Raw genomic sequence first — 18,166 nt, 5'->3', positions numbered from 1 at the left:
GCCGGCGTCGCTCGCGGGCGCGTCCGCCGCTTCCTGACCGCGCCTTTCCTTTTCCAGGAGGCCGGGCGGCCCAAGAGTCACCGCTACTGGCCCAAGTTGGGCTCCAAGCACAACTCGGCCACGCACGGCAAGTTCAAGGTGACCACCAAGTTCCGCACCGACTCGGGCTGCTACGCCACGACGGGCCTGAAAGTCAAGCACCTGCTGTCGGGCCAGGAGAGGACCGTCTGGCACCTGCAGTACACCGACTGGCCCGAGCAGGGCTGCCCCGAATACGTCCAGGGCTTCCTCTGTGGGTGTCCGCCTCCGTCTCGTCGTCCCGGGGGGTGGGGTGGGGTGGGGGGGTGGGGGTCTTTTAGGTTTCACCGTCCGTCTGTCTTGTGTGTCGTCAGCCTACCTGGAGGAGATCCAGTCGGTGAGGAGGCACACCAACTCCATGCTGGACACCTCCAAGAGCCTCAACCCCCCCGTGGTGGTGCACTGCAGCGCGGGGGTGGGCCGCACCGGCGTGGTCATCCTCACGGAGTTGATGATCAGCTGCCTGGAGCACAACGAGGTTGGCGCCGTGGGGGGAAGGGGGGGGGAGAAAATACATCATCGGTGTCGTGCCCCCGCTTTATTGCAGTCCATCTTTCGCGTGCCCTCGCATATTGGGGGGGGGGGGGTCAAGGGGGATTGCTTAAAAAAAAAAACACCATTCAACCCCCCCCATTACTTAACATTTTTCCCCCTATTTCATCACACTGACCCATATCCGCCCCCCCCCCAAAAAAAAATGGCAAAATACCCCGTTTTATTGATCTTTTTTCATTTATTGATTTTTTTTTTTTTTTTCAAATCATGTCTTTATTGAAAAGCAGGACATGATTTGAAATTGTGTCCAAAAATCAATTTTCATTCAATTACCGGATTGGTCAGTAACAACGTGGATCGTCATTTTTCAAGATAAAAGCATACGCTTGCTAATAACTTATTTTGACTCAACACAAAGATAACCTTGTGCCAGGATCACAGAAACTCTTGAGGACATTTTTAAGTTCATGAAGGTTTTCCCAAATGATAAATTGATGCTCAAAAAGTTGTCGTTGAATTTGATGATATTCAGAGAGTTCCGCCGCCGCGGCTACATTGGCGCAACCTCGTTGTCCGCCCCGAGTGCGTACGTGCACATTTGGGATATGCAAACAGGCGAGAGGGGACGGAAGCTTTTTTTGTGTGCAGCGGGCGAGCTTCAAGCGCCGTAGAAGTGGAGTTGGGTCGCGGGTTGAACCGCTTTTGTTCTTGTGGTCCCCGTTCAGCCCGTGGAGATCCCGACCATGCTGTCGGGCCTGCGGCGGCAGCGGATGCTGATGGTCCAGACCGTCTCGCAGTACAAGTTCGTCTACCAGGTCCTCATCCAGTTCCTCAAGAACTCCCGGCTCATCTGAAGTGTCTGCGGACGACAAGCCCTCGCCCACATTTGGATTTTTTTTTTTTTTTTTTTTTTTCAACCGCTAATACATACCCGTACATTTCCTCAAATAGCGGCCAGTCCAAAAAAAAAAAAAAGGGCAAATGAAATGAAATGATTTGACACCAAGTTTCCACAAGATGGCGCCAAAGCCCAGTCTAATCTAAAAGTTTTGCTTTGGCGCCATCTTGGTCCCAGGTAACCATTTTGAAGTGCGGTGAAGAATTTCAGCCCCTTCCCGGAGAAAAGTAGTGCTTTGCTGCCACCTTGTGGCATCTTTCGTAACCTTTTTTTTTTTTTGGAGGGTGTCAATGTGGTCCATTGGAACGCTGCTGCTAACCAAAACAGCAGCACCAACCATGGCAAGCGCAAAGTTAAAATGATGCAAACGTTTGCAACATATAAACAGTTGGTCTTGTTTCACGTGACTTTCAAAATAAAAGCGCGCCAGAAGTTCCTCCGCCGTCTGCCGTTGAGGAAACAAAAAGCCTCCAGGCCGCGAGGTGACGAAATGCATTTCACGAGTGTAATTAACGTTGATGTCGTAACAAACGCTTTTCTTTTCTTTGATACATATTTATTTATCCATCTCGCCAAGTTTCCGCTTGAAAATCGCGGCTGGTCTGTACAACGTTTCCGAGCAAATGCAAGTCGTCACAGGTGTTACGTAACAAGACGTGGAAAAGCTGAAGAATTTTGTTGACTATTATTATTATTATTATTGTTATTACCACCATGGCTCATCATCATGACAAACTGTTGGATTTATTTCTCTCTAGCAGTTCCTGTAAGGATTGGTTTGTTTTTTTGGGCGGGGCTGTACTTTTGAGCAATCAAGACGGCACCGACTAAAAAGTCCAAAATGTGCGTTGAATGACTCGTTGATTAAAAAAAAAAAAATGTAAATAACGTTCAGTTGTGCCTTCGAGGAGATCTGCGCGCCTGCCCCGCATCAAATCCTTTTCGGTCGCTATTTATCCTTCATTTGTGATATTTTTTGTTTGTTTGTTCTTGTACAGACGTGTGAAAATACTTCTACTTTGATGACTTGGTACTAAAAAATACCGCAACCTGTTCAACTATGCATGCGTTTTTCAAACGAATCTATATTTGAATGTATATACAGCATAAGCATATAAATATATTCTGGTATGTTTGAGCTTCCGTGTTTTATTGTACTCGTTTGTCACGTTTGTTCATATTTAATCCCCGTTTCTTCGTCTACTTCTACTCTGCGTGTGTTTGTGTAAATATGTTTTATATCTGTTTTCACTGCATTCTCCTCCTCCTTGTACTTGCTTGTAATGCAATAAAACCGTATTTTCTCTACGTGGGTCATAATGCAAATTTTTATCACTTATCCAAATGGTCAAATGTCACTTCTGCAAATGCAAAAATGCTCCAGTAAGTATTTTTTTCCCCAAAAATATTAGGAATATAGACTTTTGTTATATGTTGGAAACTGATATCAAAATAATTTGATTAAAAGTATCTATTAAATGTATTTATTTTCCTGCAAGAAGTTGGTGTTCCATTTTTACAAAATCATTTCAGTAGCAATTCCAAAAACATTTTATCTGTTGATAACAATGCCATAACTGTATCTGTTGATAACAATGCCATAACTTTGGAGTCAAAAGCTGAACTCCCCCTTAAAAAAAAAAACCCTGCATAAATACGTGATTATCGTGATGCCCTGAGGTGCAAGTTGAATTCCTTCTGTGACCACACTTGTAACTGAAACAAAATCGAAAGAACTAAGCTGTTATTTGTTTCTTTTTGTTTCAACTCAGTGGACATTGTGCTGTTCCTTGTAGTGCATTCCTTGGCCACCTGGGGGCAGTATAACACGCGTGGAGACGAGTCTCAGTAAGGTGCAATAATATTGCTAACTCTTCGCAGTGGATAAATATTGCTTTCTTACCATGAGAGAATACAGTTGCCCTAAAAGCAGCACTTATTCAGGAGGTTTGGGGTCGAGCGCAATTAAAGTCCATCTGCAGATTTCACGAATTGCGGTTCCACATGGTCCCTAATCCTGTGATTAGCGGGGTCCACTGTATTGTCTGTCTGTGTTGCTCCACCGCCGGTGTTCAAATATTCAAGAGTTGTGACATCGCAGTGCCGATGCGATCGGTTTGTCCATCTCTGTTGTTTTGGTTAGCATGGAGCTAAGTAACCTTCAAGTAAGTTTAATTGTCTTCAAGTTATATATTTGAGACTAAACGCAAACTGAGGTTGGCAACGAATTGCCTCTTTTCGTCAAGTGAGTGGAGTTACTCAACTTTTTGCTTGCCAGTCAAAGCCAAAAATGGCCGCGAGGTCGGTCGTGTCGTATCGCAAGGCGCGAGTCCATCGAGTTACGAGCGCGGTGGCGGCACGATTTCAACTCCTAAGTCAGGGCAGCGGCGTAAAGGTCTAAAATGAAGTTTGTTTGAGTTTGCGCAGGTCTCGGACGTAGGGATGATCGTCGCCGTGGGCCACTTCCATGATGCTCAACGCCTGCCAACGTACACGTTCCACATTTTGACCACACGTGCTTTTGTGAACGGATCGCAGGGACGTGCCGGCGGAAGAAAAGCGCGACCGTACCTCGTCGAGCCGCCGCAAGCCCTCGGCGCGTCTGTCCAAGGCCAGGTAGAGTCGGCCCAGCTTGAGGTACAGAGACGCCACGTTCAGGGAGTAGGCGGGATACAGTTCCCTGAAAGAGAAGCTGCAGTCTTCATTTGCTTCACACAATTTAGTGATTTATTCACTGCATTTATCTGTTTTTTTTTTTTTGTCAGAGTCTTGCAGCTCTTCCCTCTGACTAAAACAAGACGATTCCTTCATGATTATTTTCCAGCAAAACTCAATAAAAATCAATTGGCAGAGACTTATGGTTTTGCTGAAAACAATGTGCGACTGTCCAATTTGATGCAAAGTACTTGATGGATCGGCTTATAATACAGGCAACATTTCCCACACATAAAAATAATTTTGTAGCTAGGAAGCCATACTTTATTGCATTCAGTAATGAGTGCAAGCACTATACAGTAATTTTTTCAATAAAAAATGTCAATAAAAGTTAATTAAAACTAAGTTAATTTTTTTGCATAAATTTACATACTGCACGGAATTTTTATTTCATCACTAGTATTTTTCCTGTAAATTTTAAGTGTTACATCAAGTTTAGTTTTACATTTAAAAAAAACCCAACTAGAATAAAAATAAACAAGACGAGAGCCAATCACAGAAAGAGGCGGGAAGCTTTGAGAAGCTAACCAATCAAAACGACGTGATGCGGAAGTGACGCTACTTCGGTTTGTGGCCGGGATCTCCACCACTTCCGTTTGTATCAACTTGAGTAATTGTTAAAAGTTTATGGGGTCAATAACACGAGCAACTTGAAACAAAATCCACGTACAGGTGAGGATTTCAAGTCAACAGAGTACGGCTTTTATCGCTCACTGGTTGGGCCATGTAAATTCGCTTTTTTTCTTCCAACAAAAGTGGTTAAAAGTGCCAGTTCGGAAGCGTGTGTGTGTGCGTGTTAGATGACATTTGGCGCCCCAGGGATGGCTTCCGTGACGTCATATTTTAAACTAGCTTAGCGTTGCCTGAGCTGCACGGAAGAACCAAACGAGCAGCAAGCTATCAAAATGTTTATTTACTAACAAATGTTTTCTGTCGGCCGTATTGGGACCAAAACAACATTGAACGCTTACGGCTAATATTTGCACTTCAACAAAATCGCTTCCTCCCTCAGTCCCGCCCACTGATGCCCTCACATCCAATCACAAAAGAGCAATCACACCATGTTACTTCAGGGCATCGCAGGAAATTGGAAATTGTACTTATTTTTAATTTTTGAACTACATGAGTTGCACTCAACTCATGTTTGTTTTGATGGCACAGCAATGTATTTGTGTACTTGAATTTCTCCTCCAAACTATCTTTTGGATGATTTACAGTTACGCACGTGAAGGGTTTGAGCAGCTTCTCGCCGTAGCGGACGGCGGCGCGGAAGTCGCCCCGGTAGACGCAGACGCCCATGGCCTGGTAGCTCATGTGGAGCACGAAGACGTTGGCGTCGTCCAGCACGGTGGCCATCTTCTCCAGGCTCTGCTCGCACATCTCCAGGAGCTCGTCTGGCGGTGCCGTCGAGTCAAGGAGCCGATGCCAAGAAGTTCAAAGGCAAGAAATTCCAAAGGATTTTATATTATGATCGAAATCACAATGGTTTCATTTCGATTATTTCAATCTGACAAATATATATTTTTTTCCATCTCATTTATTCAATTCTTGTTGGATAAAAGTTGTAGAATTCCCTTAAAAAATTTCAATTAAATTACCCAGTAAAATACACTTATTATATATTAATTTTTGTTTTAGATTCGTTGCATTTGTTTTCATTTTTTTTAAATACGTTTCGTTGGGTGCTGCAATGCACCGTGGGTAGGGAAAAGGATATTTTTGATGAGTTTGAGGCCTCTGAAGTCGCTGATGGTTTTGCGAGCGTATCGCAACATGGCGCTCAGCGCTTCCGCCGCCACCGGCTCGCGACGCTTGCGCACTTTCAGCTTCAGCTCGTCCTGGGACGCAACACGACAACGAATTACAAGCATACAAAGTTCATTTTTTTTTTTGTAGCGCCGGTGTGTGCAGATGCGCCGTCAAGAGGACTGCCGGGTAATGCCTGCGCGTTTGGATGTGAGCGGTGGTCGACAGCAGAGTGTGTTCCTGCGTTTTCCGTCCTATTTGAGTGTATTCTGTGCACGTGTTTGGCGCGCTCACTTTGGACCTCGTTCGACACTCTCGGCAGCGGCAGCAAAAGTAGTACGCGTCTCTGAGCCTGCCGTTGCGGTCGTCTGTCGGGTAGAGCGGATCGATGTAACTGATCAACACCTGCGCGTGGAAAACACAAACTCACTCACACAAAGTTCTCTCGAGGCGCGTGTGGCCGTGCGTGTCTCACTTCATCTCCGGCCTCCACGTGGTTGACGGCTCGCACTTGGGCCCGCGTGCCGTCGAAGGTGACGATCACGTTGGGAACGCAGCTGTGGTTGATGAGCGCCACGCTGCGCAACGCGTACAAAAACTTTACAACTCGGTGATAATCTCTTCTATTTTCATCAAAATGTTCACTGTTTGGTTCCTCCTACATTTCTCCAAGTATTCCAACTTTACATTTCTCGACTCGTTTCGGGCATCGACAGAACTACTGATCCCTTCGTGAAGTCCCCAAATCCAGATAGAGTTGACATACGGTATTTCCTTCTCCTTTGCACATTTCTGGACCAAAATGATTCCAACTTCAAAATGTTCATCTCATTCTTGATATCGGGTATCTCTGCCAAATTTGCACCGTCCACGAACCAGGAAGTGCCCTGCTAGCAAACAAATTTATTCACTTGGTGCCAAATAATCAATTTTGGGGAAATGGTACATTCTTGTTGTCCGACGTGAACCAGGAAGTAGCCTGCCTGCGAGCTAACAACATCCATTTATTGTTCGCTAAACTTCAACAGATGCTGGAGATTTCGACGTCCTTAACATATCATTGACTCCTCTGCTGATTCTGATATTTGGAAGAAAACAAAAAACTAAACTTCTTTCTACCTCCCTTGACAGTAAAGATACTTCATTATTATTCTTGAAGTTTACAACAGAGCGTCATTTCCAAGTACAAAAACTCCCAAAAAGAGGACTGATTTAACGCTACTTGTGTCTATGCTAGTTAGCTTAGCATTTAGCGCTTGGACACGGGCAGAGGGGTGGCTAACTCGGGTCTTACTCTGGGTAGACCGCCGTACCCAAGTGGGACAGTTCCTCGTCCTCGATCGTGAAGCCATTACAGGCCACCTGCGTGGACAAAACAAACAAAAAATAAAAACGACAGGAGATGAATGCGCAAAAGCGCTTCAACGTTGTAGGCGTCGCGTTCCTGTTTTCAACGTGTTGACCTGTGAGAAGAGCGAAAGCAGCTCTTTGGAGTCGGGAAAGTCCAAATGTTTGGAGTAAAAGCGGTGCAGTCCGGCCGCGTCCGCCTGGGTCGCGTCACGTTTCTCGTCGTCCATGTCCGCCAAGTCTACAAGAGGAAGGAGACGAGGCGCCAGTTTTAGGGCGGCCGCTGACTGAAATGAAGCCGCGACGGCGTATTATGACGTCGTCTTGTAATCGAAGCGCTGCCGGACCGGATGGAGAAACCGTAATCAACAAAAATTCCACCTGATAGGTTAGCTCGGACTTTCAAGGTGTGGTCTCACACTACAGTAAGGTCAGGGGCCAAATTTAGGATTCGGTGAGGCTTTCGGATGAGGCTTTCAATGTCCTTCCAGTCTTGGGTCAGCATTTCAGACGAGACCTCAAGGCCGGACTTCAAGTTCAACCTTCAAGACAGGGTCCAAATCAGAGCTTTCAAGGATGTGTTTGAGTGTCAAACTGGGTTCTGGGTTTTCAGCCAGGGTTCCTAGCTAAGGTTGGAACAAGGGTTCTAGTTTGACTTTAGACTTTCAAGACGGGCTTAGGCTTACGAGTTTGGGATTTCAAGCTTTGCTTAGAGTTGACTTCAGTGAAAGTTCCAAGCCAGGCTTTACACAAAGTTTTGAGTTTTCCAGGCTGTGTAAAATTGCGGTTTGAAGTCACTGTTAAGGTTTCGAGGTAAATTGCAGTTTCATCTTGAGGGGGCCACCGTTCATTTTGGTGTCCAGGCTGGAATTCCGCTTGAGGTTTGAAGTCCTGCTTCCCACAAGCGTTAGTTTTTGAAATGAACTTTCAAGTCTGGGTTAGCGTTTCCGATATTAGCAACGACCAAGTTTCAAGACAGTCAGAGGGTCGGAAATCAGAGTTTTGCGTTCAAGCGACAATTGGGCTATTTTTTGTTTGTATTTTTTCATTGCCAAGGGAAGGCTTTGAAGCCGACTTGGTATTTTGCGGCGGTGTACTCACGCGACTGCATCTCTCCGACCGGCAAGATCTTCTCGGACGCGCATCTTCCGTTCTGCGTTTTCTGCGGGGACGCACGCGCCGACCTTTCAGCTCAAAAGGCAAAAAACGGAAGCTTGAAACTTGAAACGCGCCCCGTCACCTTCTTGGCCAGGATTCGGGCCACCAGCCGGCTGCTTTCCGACGGGCGCCAATTGTCCCCGAACGCGACCATCGCCGAGCACTCCAGCTTGTGCGCCTCCCAGTCGCCCTTCTGCACGTCGGCGGGAAAAGGCGCAAACAAACAGAAAAGGAAAACTTAAATATGATGAAAAGAAAAAAGAAAGTAAAGCATCACATGATCAAGCGTGACCACCCCCCCCCAAAAAAAAAATGCAATACAGTATGTTGCAGCAGAAGGAAATAGAAAGAAATAAACTGAAAAAAAACAGACAAAAATATAATTAATGCATGATGAAGGAATGAATGTGTAATACAAAATGAAATATAATACATAAAATAGGTGCAATGATGCGTAAAAGGAAGTGCAGGTACAGCATCATGAATAAAATGCGGTTTGAATAAATGAAAGGTGTGACTACCGTGAAGCGTAAGATGAAAAATAAAGAGTGATATAAACGCAGTCAAAAAACAAAAGTACAATTCATAGAGCACTAACATTGAAATCTTAACTAATACGGCGGTGCCTCAACATCTGACTCGAATTGACTCACTGAGCACGTTTGTTAGTCAAAACGTCCTGAATGGTCTTTTGCCATCGACTTGAATCCAAATGCCAAGAATCCGTTCCAAAGTTGGGGCCGACGACGGCTCCTCCTCCCTTGGGCAAACTCTGAACTCGGACCGAAATCTCAACCGAAACGCAAAAGCACTCGTTTTGACTCCTACCTGACATTTGACACCGCAGTAGAAGGCTTTCTTGCATTTGCCACATCTTGCCAGGCTTTCCTTCCTATGAAACAAAAAACAACAGCACACCGTGAATGACTTTGTCATATCATTTCCCCAGTGCCCCCTTCCTCCATATCAACCTCAAGTCAGAATGTACCATTGCGCGCCTTCGGTGCATTTCTGAAGTACTTAGTAGCGTCATAGCATGTTGGACACAACTGAGCTCCAATAGTTGAGGAAAAAAAAAATTAAGAAGGTCCCCAACTACACTACGGCCTTTGTCTTGGTCTCACAGCGTAGAATATTTTTGCACCCGTTGTTCGTATGTACGTCCGTCTTGCCGCTCCGCGTGTGCCCTTTGAAGGCTACCAATTAGCGGTAGGCGTACGCGTGCTAATTTCTGGAAACGATTTGAATCTGACGGGCGCTCCAATGTGGACAGTCTGACACCAGAGTCCCAGTCTGCAGTTCCTCAGTGACCAGAAGCAACAGTTGTTTGAAAGGGCCCCCCCCCCCCCCTCGATAGGCATTGGGCGTCTTGAAAGCTATGAATAGCCCTGACCTTCTGCGCGGCCGCGTGTTCGAAAAGCAGTCGTGACAGTTTGGACAACTCCGGCGCTCGGCAGTAGTCTGCACGTCTGCTAGCATATTTGGCTAAAGAACATCAGCAAAAGATGACAAGCAGTCTGGTGCGTATGTGTAGTAATAAACGATATGCGTATATAACACATACTGTGTATATATATATATATGGTAAATCAATATATAGTTCAACAAAACATTAAATTAAATTGAAATTTATTATATAACACGAAAATATTCATGTATATCCATTCAATTCAGAAAGTAAAAATAAGGTGAATTTAAAATGGAGACATTTTTTTATGACCGATTTAGAAAAAAATGTATAATAATAACTATTATTAAAAGCAGCATAAAAAATTGGCGAGTTAGTCAATTCCAAAATTTAAGGCGTTTCAAATTTTTACTGTGATGACACGCTGTGGCGACCCCTAACGGGACAAGCCGAAAGGAAAAGAAGTAGAAGAGCAATGGTACAATCCAAGATCATCTCCATCCATCTATCCATTTTCTGTGCCGCTTATGCTCACAAGTTGTGCAAAAATAATGCAACTAATTAGTACGTGCAAATAAAGATATTGATTCGGCGAGTATAGTAGTCACCGAATGAAGGAATGCTTTTGAGGGTGACGACGTGTTTGTTTGTTGGCGCAGGTGGCGCCCGCTCGCACGTTTGGGGGTACCTGTCGAGGCAGAAGTCGCAGCGTTGCCCCCTGTGGGCGGCGGACAGCACGTGGCAGTAGGCCGGGCAGGAGAAGAGCAGCTCCCCGACCCGGAAGCTTCTGCTCACCCGCAGGCCGCGACCTTTGTCCGGGCTGTCGAACCTCTCGATCCCGTCCATGGTGAGTCCGCGTGCCCGCTGCTTCTTCTTCTTCTCTTTCCTCCTTCATGAGGAAAGAAGACCCCCATAGCGGTCAAGGGGGCGGAGCTGCCACTACTATTAATAGAGGCGGGGGGGGGGGGGGGGGGTGTCCTAGTTTGCAAAAAACTTTTATTTCAGGGGGACATAGCTAGAATGTCTCCAATGCGGTGGCAGATTGTGACTTTCCAAATGCACATATCATTTTTATCCTTTCTGATGTTTTTAATGACTTAATTTTGAGCAAATGAGCGAATGCGCGCCCCCTACATTGAATAGCGGTACTGCACCCAATTAAACTCGAAGATTCACCAGATTCAATTGACATAACAAATACAATAAAAAAGAATTAAATAACAATACGATTGAAAAATTCTAATCAAAATAATGAACCAAAATTACTTTAGGAATTAAAATGAATACACATCAATGTTATTATATTATTTGCATTTATTTTTGGAGACGAAACACCGTGCATTGACAAAAGACCAACTGACTATTTTTATCCATTTAACGATTAATTAGAAAAAAAACAAACATCAACAACATGCAATAACCAATTTATCATTGCTGCATTTAATTGTGTTTGTATTGCTATTGTCATTGTTTTTATAGGCGACTGAGGCCATCTAGTGGCGAGAATCAAGAATGACAGACAGTGACTGAATTCAAGTAATTTGAGAAAGTAAGTAAATAAATTAAAAAAAAAAAAAACCTGGCACCACAAAGGATTCACACAAAAACAAACAACAAAAACTAACAAAAAAAAGTTAATTTCTATGTGACTGTTTAAATCACTCCACCTCGAAATCATTAACTGCGTGTTAATGTCATCTTTTATTCTTATTTTCATGCACGCTACAAAATATAATAGTAGTCGTAGTAATCATAAAATTAGTTGGAAAAAGTATAATTCATTGAAAGTGTATATGAAAAAACACATTCATACATTTTATTTTCATAAAAAATAACAGTAAGAAAAACAGAAAATTGACTTGAAGACTTGAAAAATTCTTGAATGAAAATGAAATTGTGAATACAAATGGCAAAAAATATCTGTGGAAATATTCCAGTATTCAGCAGCCGAATGTGAGCTAAAGAGCCCGAGCCCTCTTGTGGATAAGTACTTTAAGTGCACCTTGAAATATTTTCCACCTTACCTGACGAAATTTGACTTTTGGTACTTAATTGTCGGCTGACGCGTGATCTGAAGCAGAACGTCAGAACGTCAATTTAAGCAAAGAGTCGGCCCTCGTCTGCATCCCAATGAACGAAGCCTTTATCTGCCCCCCCCCCCTCCGTGATTTTATTCTAATTTCATTTCCGCACTCTTTCAATCTAAAAATGTGTTCCTCTGCATTTTTTAATAATGTCCGAGCAAAGGGAGGCATGTCCCCCCGGCAGATTAGCGGGTGGTCTTTGGCGTCTCGTCTTGATTACATCAGAGGAACCTGATTTGATTTGGAAGAAGCCCCCCCCGTTTCCCGCCAGCTCGTCTCTTTAGACCTTCGCTGGCGTGCCGCGTTCTTGCTTTGCCGCTCACAGGATGATCTTGATGATGAATATGATCTGAAAGAGGGAGGATTAGGTGAAAGGATTATCATTTCCAATGATGAAGAATAATAAGAAACAATAAATCCTAAAGTAGATTTAGTTCTCAAGGAAAAACCTGTTATGGAAAACAGAATAAGAGATGGGGGGGGGGGGGGGGGGGCAGCGGTATTAAATAGATACGGAAGGCCTGACCTGTTTGCGAACTTCTCTCTATTGATTGTTGTTCTAGTTTGACTTTGTTACATTTTGCGTGGAGTCGTGTCACTTTCTGTGAGTTCCATATTTGCAAAGTCGTGCTGAACCGTAGGAAGAAGACCAGATGCCAACGTGACGCGTTCGGCTGCGCTCTGTCCTGCTGGCTCCTGTGCCGGACAGCAAAAAAATCAACACGTGTGTCTTGAATTTACCTTTGAGTGCTTATTAAAGAAATGAAATTGCATGTGATGAATCAAATATTGATTAAGTAATGAGAAAGAATGTGACAAAAACTCTCAAAAAGAACTTTCAGTACTGCTTGACGGGGCAATGCTGCCCCATATCAAATTTTTGAGTCTTGCTAGCTTGAAAACATCAACAAACACGGCAACTAAAAACCCTGAAATGCGACTAAACATGTGCAAGATTTACAACGGATGCAAATGTACAATTTTCATGATCAAATCGGAAGCCTTTGCAAATACTACATGCTAAAATCTACGAAATCTTACCGCCAGGTGACGCGCGATCGCAGCGTCGACGCGTATTTTCAGCAAATTTTTTTTCTTTTACCAGATTGCGATATCTTGAAATTATGAGCTCTATTTGAAAAGAAAACTGAGTGGAAAAAATGTAATATTTATTCTCCCGAGTCACAGAAAGCCACAGGAGAAGGACGGTAGCGCGCCGCCAGTTGTAGACCGCGGGGCTGGAACGGTCTTCACTCCAGTGTATCGCGCATTCCTCAATTTTTCACTTTTCTCACAATTCACGTGACAATTTCTGAACGGAACTAAAATTTCAGCTGAGCGTTAATACTCATGCACGTGGGTCAGGCCACAAACGGCAGTTTTCACGTCAAAGTGAAAAAGCGAAGCGCTTCTCCGCTCCCTTTTTATCCAGCGCTCCGAGACGGCGCGCGTGTAATTTACTACAGGCGCGGCGTTGACGGATACGCGGGGGCATTGTCACGTCGGGAAGCTCATAAAGCAGCAGCTGCCGAGAAGTCGCCGACGCGGCGTGTGTGAAATCCGCCGCGGTTAAAGACCCTTTGCCGCGCTCGGCCTTGCGCTCGTTCCTGACCTTGTCGTCGGCAGCGCGCCGCGCTAACTAGGGGTCGGCGGGGGGTGCACGGCTCCCGAGATGGACGCTTGTTTGGCGAGTGTTTGTTTGTGAACGTGCGGTGGGGGGGCCGGGGGTAGCCCATGAGCGCACGGCAGGGACCGTCCCGATATAGGGCCGCACACTAAATCCGAGACGAGGTTGATCGAGCGGCGAGCCTCGAGTCTGGCCCCCGTGTCTCCGAGAGGGGAGGGCGACGCCGGCCGTCTTAACCCGCCCGAAAAGCCCTCATCTCTTCTGTTTATCCGCGTGTTTGCTTTGGCCCGCGCCCCTCGTTGCGGGCCGACGTCGGGCCTCGCGGGGCTCGCGGGCCCCCCCCCCCCCAACCCCAGCCTGAGCTGCGCTTTCACTGGAGGGCTTAACGCCTTCGGCCCTCGGCCGCTTTATGAGCAGACAGCTGGGCTAATCTGTCTCCTTCGGTCCTGTCCGATTGCGTCTTTGGACTCCTTTGGCTCCGCGATGAAAGTCCGCTTGATTTGTGGCCGCGTTTGAACCGCAGTAAAAACGGCCATCATCCGCGCATCAAAGGTTCTGCGGAAATTCTTGCTTGCCGTCACGTTGCAGTCTTGTCTCTACTTCCGATTGCTCGAATGCACACGTTTTGAACCACTGGGTGGAGGTAAAAACCATTTTTTTTTTCGATACAGCACGACTTGAGTGAAGTGAAAAATGACCTGGCGTGCAGACACTGAGAGCCTTGAGTTGAAGGGTTGCTTTCGAAACGTGAACCTGACTTGGGGATCAGTTGACATCAAAACAGATGAGAAATTTTGGCGGCCCAATTTGAGGAGTCACCATTAAATGTAAAATTATCGTCGATCCAAGTGAAGAGATCACGTGGCACCTTCCTACTGCTCAAACGTGCGGATGGTTCCGTTCCCTGGAAACTTGGTGCAGTCGATACGGACGGTTCGGGATCCGGAGATTTAACCTTAATCTTCAAGAATGACATTTTCTTTCAGAAATGTTTTCGGGGATGGGTCAGAACCAAGCCCAAGAACGCTTAGTCTTAAGTCTTTCAATGGAATTGTGACGGGGGATTTTTACTCTCGGTGCCGCCCCCCCCCCCACCAACATGGACGAGGTCCACTGTGCATTCATCGCCGTGACGACCGTCTGATCTCGTGTCTGCTTCTGCCTTTTATGAAATAGTCGCAACCGTTTCTTCTAAATCCCTTCAGACTTCCCAGTTGGTGTGTTGGGAGCGTGTCAGGGATGTAGTCATGGTTTTTTTACCTCATCATTTCCCTTCTTCCCCCCGACTGGCCGCCTTCCACAACATGTCCATCTGCATTCTTTCCGTCTTCCACTGGCATCCATTTCAACCTCACCCCCCCCCCCCTCCTTCCCTCTTCCTCATCCTCCTCATCCTCCTCCTTGCCGCTGCCCTCTTCAGCTAAACTTAGAAGTGACAACAGTTGCGGGGTGACACCAAAGTCTAAATAAGACCAGAACAATTGCCCCCCCCCCCACCACCCCCTCCCTCATTACAGACCACCATTGTTCTCTCCATCCACTCTTGCTCTTTTAGGGCGTTTGTCAGCTATGCTAATGAAAGACGGTTTAGCGAGCGGGGATTTGGATTTGATGCTCTTTAAACGGGCACTTCTGCAAAGCACAGTCAATCATCGGGGGGGGGGCGCTCGAGCCAGTCCGTGTAACTCTCGTCATGATTTGACTCGATTCACGCGACTTGACTCGATATGACTCGTGTCAAATGAGTATGACTCGGGTCATGTGACTTGAGAAATTACCACGATGTGACGAGATATTTCAGAGAGCGTGATATTTCTTTTTCTTTTAAAGAAGTTTTCCTTTCTTTTTTTTTTTTTTTTTTTTTTTTGGAAAGTGTGCGCAAGCCTGTGATGCATGAATGACCAAAATGTCAACAACACGAACGGCGTCGTCTGACTCGATCGTTAGAAGAAGACGCATCACCGAAGCGTCCTGCGGCCTCCGCGGCGGGAGAAAAGCCTCGCAAGTAAGACAAGACGCGGCGTCTTCATTCAGTCAGCGTGCATTTACGGCGAGTCCGTCGTCCAAGAGGAATTCTGCTTCTCCTTTGCTGTATTAATAGTGGCCGTGCATTGTTTCCTACTGCGGCAGCGCTCTTGCAATCAAAGGAAGTCGGCCTGCCAAGTACGCAAATATTTTCCTTTGTCGCTATGTTTAGACGCCGCGCACGTGTCGACTTGCTCCTGTTTATTTGCGTGTGTAACTGTAACGCATCTTGTTGTGCGTGAGACCTTTTCATTTGAGAGGTCGTGCACAAAGAGCTTGTTGACATACTCGAATGCTAAATTCAACATCTGTTAATATACCGTATATATTTGCACGCAGTGTATTAAGCTACAAAATTGGCTGTTTTTACTCTTTGTCGAGCCAGGAAAGATATTTTGCATCAAATGGTCCAAAATTGGGCACAGTGGCTCAGCTGGTAAAGTGTTGGCCTCACAGTTCTGAGGTCCCGGGTTCAATCCCGGCACTCACCTGTGTGGAGTTTGCATGTTCTCCCCGTGCCTGCGTGGCTTTTCTCCGGGTGGGCACTCCGGTTTCCTCCCACCTCCCAAAAACCTGCAACATTAATTGGACACTCTAAAATGCTCCGTCGGTGTGCGGCCGTTTGTCTCCGTGCGCCCTGCGATTGGCTGGCGACCGGTTCAGGGTGTATCCCGCCTCCTGCCTGTTGACAGCCGGGATATGCACTCCCCGCGACCCTCGTGAGGATAAGCGGCTAAGAAAATGGGTGGATAGTCCAAAATTGTGCCTCCCTGATGCAATCTCGTTTCAGACCCCCTTAAAAATCCTTTTTGGTCGCCCTGACTGCTTCGGTTCGGTGTCCAGAAGGTTTTAGAACATTTTGGTTGCCACGGTAACATCTCCATCCAACCTCCTAAACTAGTGCCAAACTGACCATTTTTGGGGACCCAGTGTTATCCCGTTTGTGGTTGGGCGACTGTCAGAAATGAACGGCACCGGATAAAAAAATCAAACCGCCGCCAAACTGGGAACTGGAAAAGACGTTTTGGGTCGTTGGAGGAAAAGTTGAGGGGCGGCGGGGCGGCGCTGGTCTCCACATCGCTGCCCCCGAAGACCAGTGTACTTAAATAATACCCAAAAAATCTAAATGTATCTATTTATTTAAAGAACAGGATAAATATGTTTAGTTATTGTTGATTAAAATAATGATCAGCTAATTGACAGCCATTATAATTGTATGGGAAGAAGAAATAAGCCCCAAAAAGCAGTTTTCATGGTAGTTACCCCTTAAATGAGATTTTTTTTATTTTATTTTTTTTTTTTTTATAAAGCTTAACAAATCCATAAATAGGCGAATCCGCTTGCAGAGCCGCGACGATGCGAGGCTGTCCTCTAAAAAGAGTGTTTTGCCCTTCCTCTTCCTCTTCCCGGTTCCGGCCATTTGCAATTTTTCGGGGCCACGCTGGCCGCTTTGCACGTATTCGAGCGTAGCCCTCCGTACACTCCTCGCGGGCACGCACTTTGGTGACGAGCGAAGGCGCTCGGGAGCCCCCCCGGCCAAGCGGCATCGTCGGTCACTCGGAGTCGGTGGGTGACTCGCCAAGGGCGCAATGGAATTAGTGCCATCCTCCGCGATGTGACAGCTTGCTCCGGCTAAATGGTGTCATAATCGAGCCCCTCTCTCACAAAGGTCCGACAGTAAATACACACCAGTACACACGCCTCTCTTTTGCCCTCCACATACCAACTGGCGCCGCTAACATTGTCTTAAGCCATAAAAAAAGATTCCCCTCGCATCCCTCCTCCCTCCATTGCGGTAATTATTGAATTAATGCAGATGGAGAGAGACATCTGCATGTTAAAGTGTTGGCCTCTCTCTTATGCACAGCAGATGTTCGCCTGTCATTTACTCAAATTATGCCGCATGGATACACGGAGAGCGAGAGAGAGAAAGTTACTCGCCAAGGCGACACTGTCTCACGTTCGGCGGCGCCGACGACTGCGGCGGCCAAATCCATCACGCATCTGTCCTTTTCACTCTCAGATTTCCTCTTTACAGTTTAAGGAACAAAGTGCGAGTTTCACTGTGCAGACCGCACTGTAACCGCTCAGTGTTTGCGTACTTACCCCCGGCGTGCCTTTAAGAGACGGGGCCCGGCGGGCTGGGCGTCGTCGACTCTGTATGTGAGTATCTGTGCGAGTGCCGTGGCTGACAGCAGCTCGTGCGTGAGCGTGTTCACCCGATTGTCGGTGTTCAGTCAAAGGCAGACCGCGCTTTGTTGCCATCTTGTGGCGTGCATGGGCAACTGCAAGCCTTTTTGGGTAGCTGTCAATGGAGGGCTCGGTCCGCGTCCAGCACAAATAGCGTAGAGGGGGAATACTGTCGATACTACGAAGCTGACCCGAAAAAGTAAGTCCTCACATGACGAGGCACTGCATATCTTTTGAATATTATACGCATTCTGGTTTCCTCCCACGTCCCAAAAATATGCAACATTAATTGGTCTCTAAATTGCCCCGTCGCTGTGATTGTGCCCTGCCGTGGGCTGGCGACCAGTTCAGGGTGTACCCCGCCCGTTGACAGCTGGGATAGGCTACAGCACTCC

At 46.3% G+C, this 18,166-nt stretch overlaps 2 protein-coding genes and 1 long non-coding RNA gene across 6 annotated transcripts in view; 2 read left to right on the top strand and 1 right to left on the bottom strand.

Moving 5' to 3' along the window:
- The window catches only part of LOC133497006 (tyrosine-protein phosphatase non-receptor type 14-like), a 32,223-nt gene extending 29,444 nt beyond the window's left edge, over positions 1-2,779 (top strand). For all 3 annotated transcript variants that reach the window (XM_061813145.1, XM_061813147.1, XM_061813146.1), the window contains 3 exons: positions 58-292; positions 393-556; positions 1,299-2,779. In XM_061813145.1, coding sequence (XP_061669129.1) covers positions 58-292; positions 393-556; positions 1,299-1,427 — 528 coding nt within the window. In that variant the 3' untranslated portion in view covers positions 1,428-2,779. The remainder of the gene's footprint in view (positions 1-57; positions 293-392; positions 557-1,298) is intronic.
- A 277-nt stretch (positions 2,780-3,056) lies between these two features.
- LOC133496452 (N-lysine methyltransferase SMYD2-B-like) lies at positions 3,057-10,691 on the bottom strand. Its single transcript, XM_061812069.1, has 12 exons — positions 10,534-10,691; positions 9,266-9,329; positions 8,520-8,630; positions 8,381-8,441; positions 7,396-7,520; positions 7,227-7,294; positions 6,408-6,510; positions 6,227-6,337; positions 5,883-6,024; positions 5,412-5,580; positions 4,043-4,151; positions 3,057-3,952 (listed from the first exon to the last, which is right to left on the bottom strand). Exons 1-12 carry the CDS (start codon positions 10,689-10,691, stop codon positions 3,869-3,871), a joined length of 1,305 nt encoding a protein of 434 aa, XP_061668053.1. The 3' UTR covers positions 3,057-3,868.
- Positions 10,553-18,166, top strand: part of LOC133496453 (uncharacterized) — a 29,144-nt gene continuing 21,530 nt past the window's right edge. For both annotated transcript variants that reach the window (XR_009793786.1, XR_009793785.1), the window contains exons 1-2: positions 10,553-10,692; positions 11,325-11,394. This is a non-coding gene — a long non-coding RNA (uncharacterized LOC133496453). The remainder of the gene's footprint in view (positions 10,693-11,324; positions 11,395-18,166) is intronic.

This window comes from Syngnathoides biaculeatus, chromosome 23, assembly GCF_019802595.1.
Source record: "Syngnathoides biaculeatus isolate LvHL_M chromosome 23, ASM1980259v1, whole genome shotgun sequence".
Lineage (NCBI taxonomy): Eukaryota > Metazoa > Chordata > Actinopteri > Syngnathiformes > Syngnathidae > Syngnathoides > Syngnathoides biaculeatus.
The sequence above is the reverse complement of the archived record's forward strand: the minus strand, read 5'-3'. Positions and strand labels throughout refer to the sequence as shown.

Coding starts and splice junctions, on each gene's coding strand:
- LOC133496452 (XM_061812069.1), bottom strand. CDS start 10,691: ATGGACGGGATCGAGAGGTTCGACAGCCCGGACAAAGGTCGCGGCCTG. Junction 9,330..10,533: donor TGCGACTTCTGCCTCGACAG/GTACCCCCAAAC, acceptor TTTGTTTCATAG/GAAGGAAAGCCTGGCAAGAT. Junction 5,581..5,882: donor TATCCTTTTCCCTACCCACG/GTGCATTGCAGC, acceptor CGGCACCGCCAG/ACGAGCTCCTGGAGATGTGC.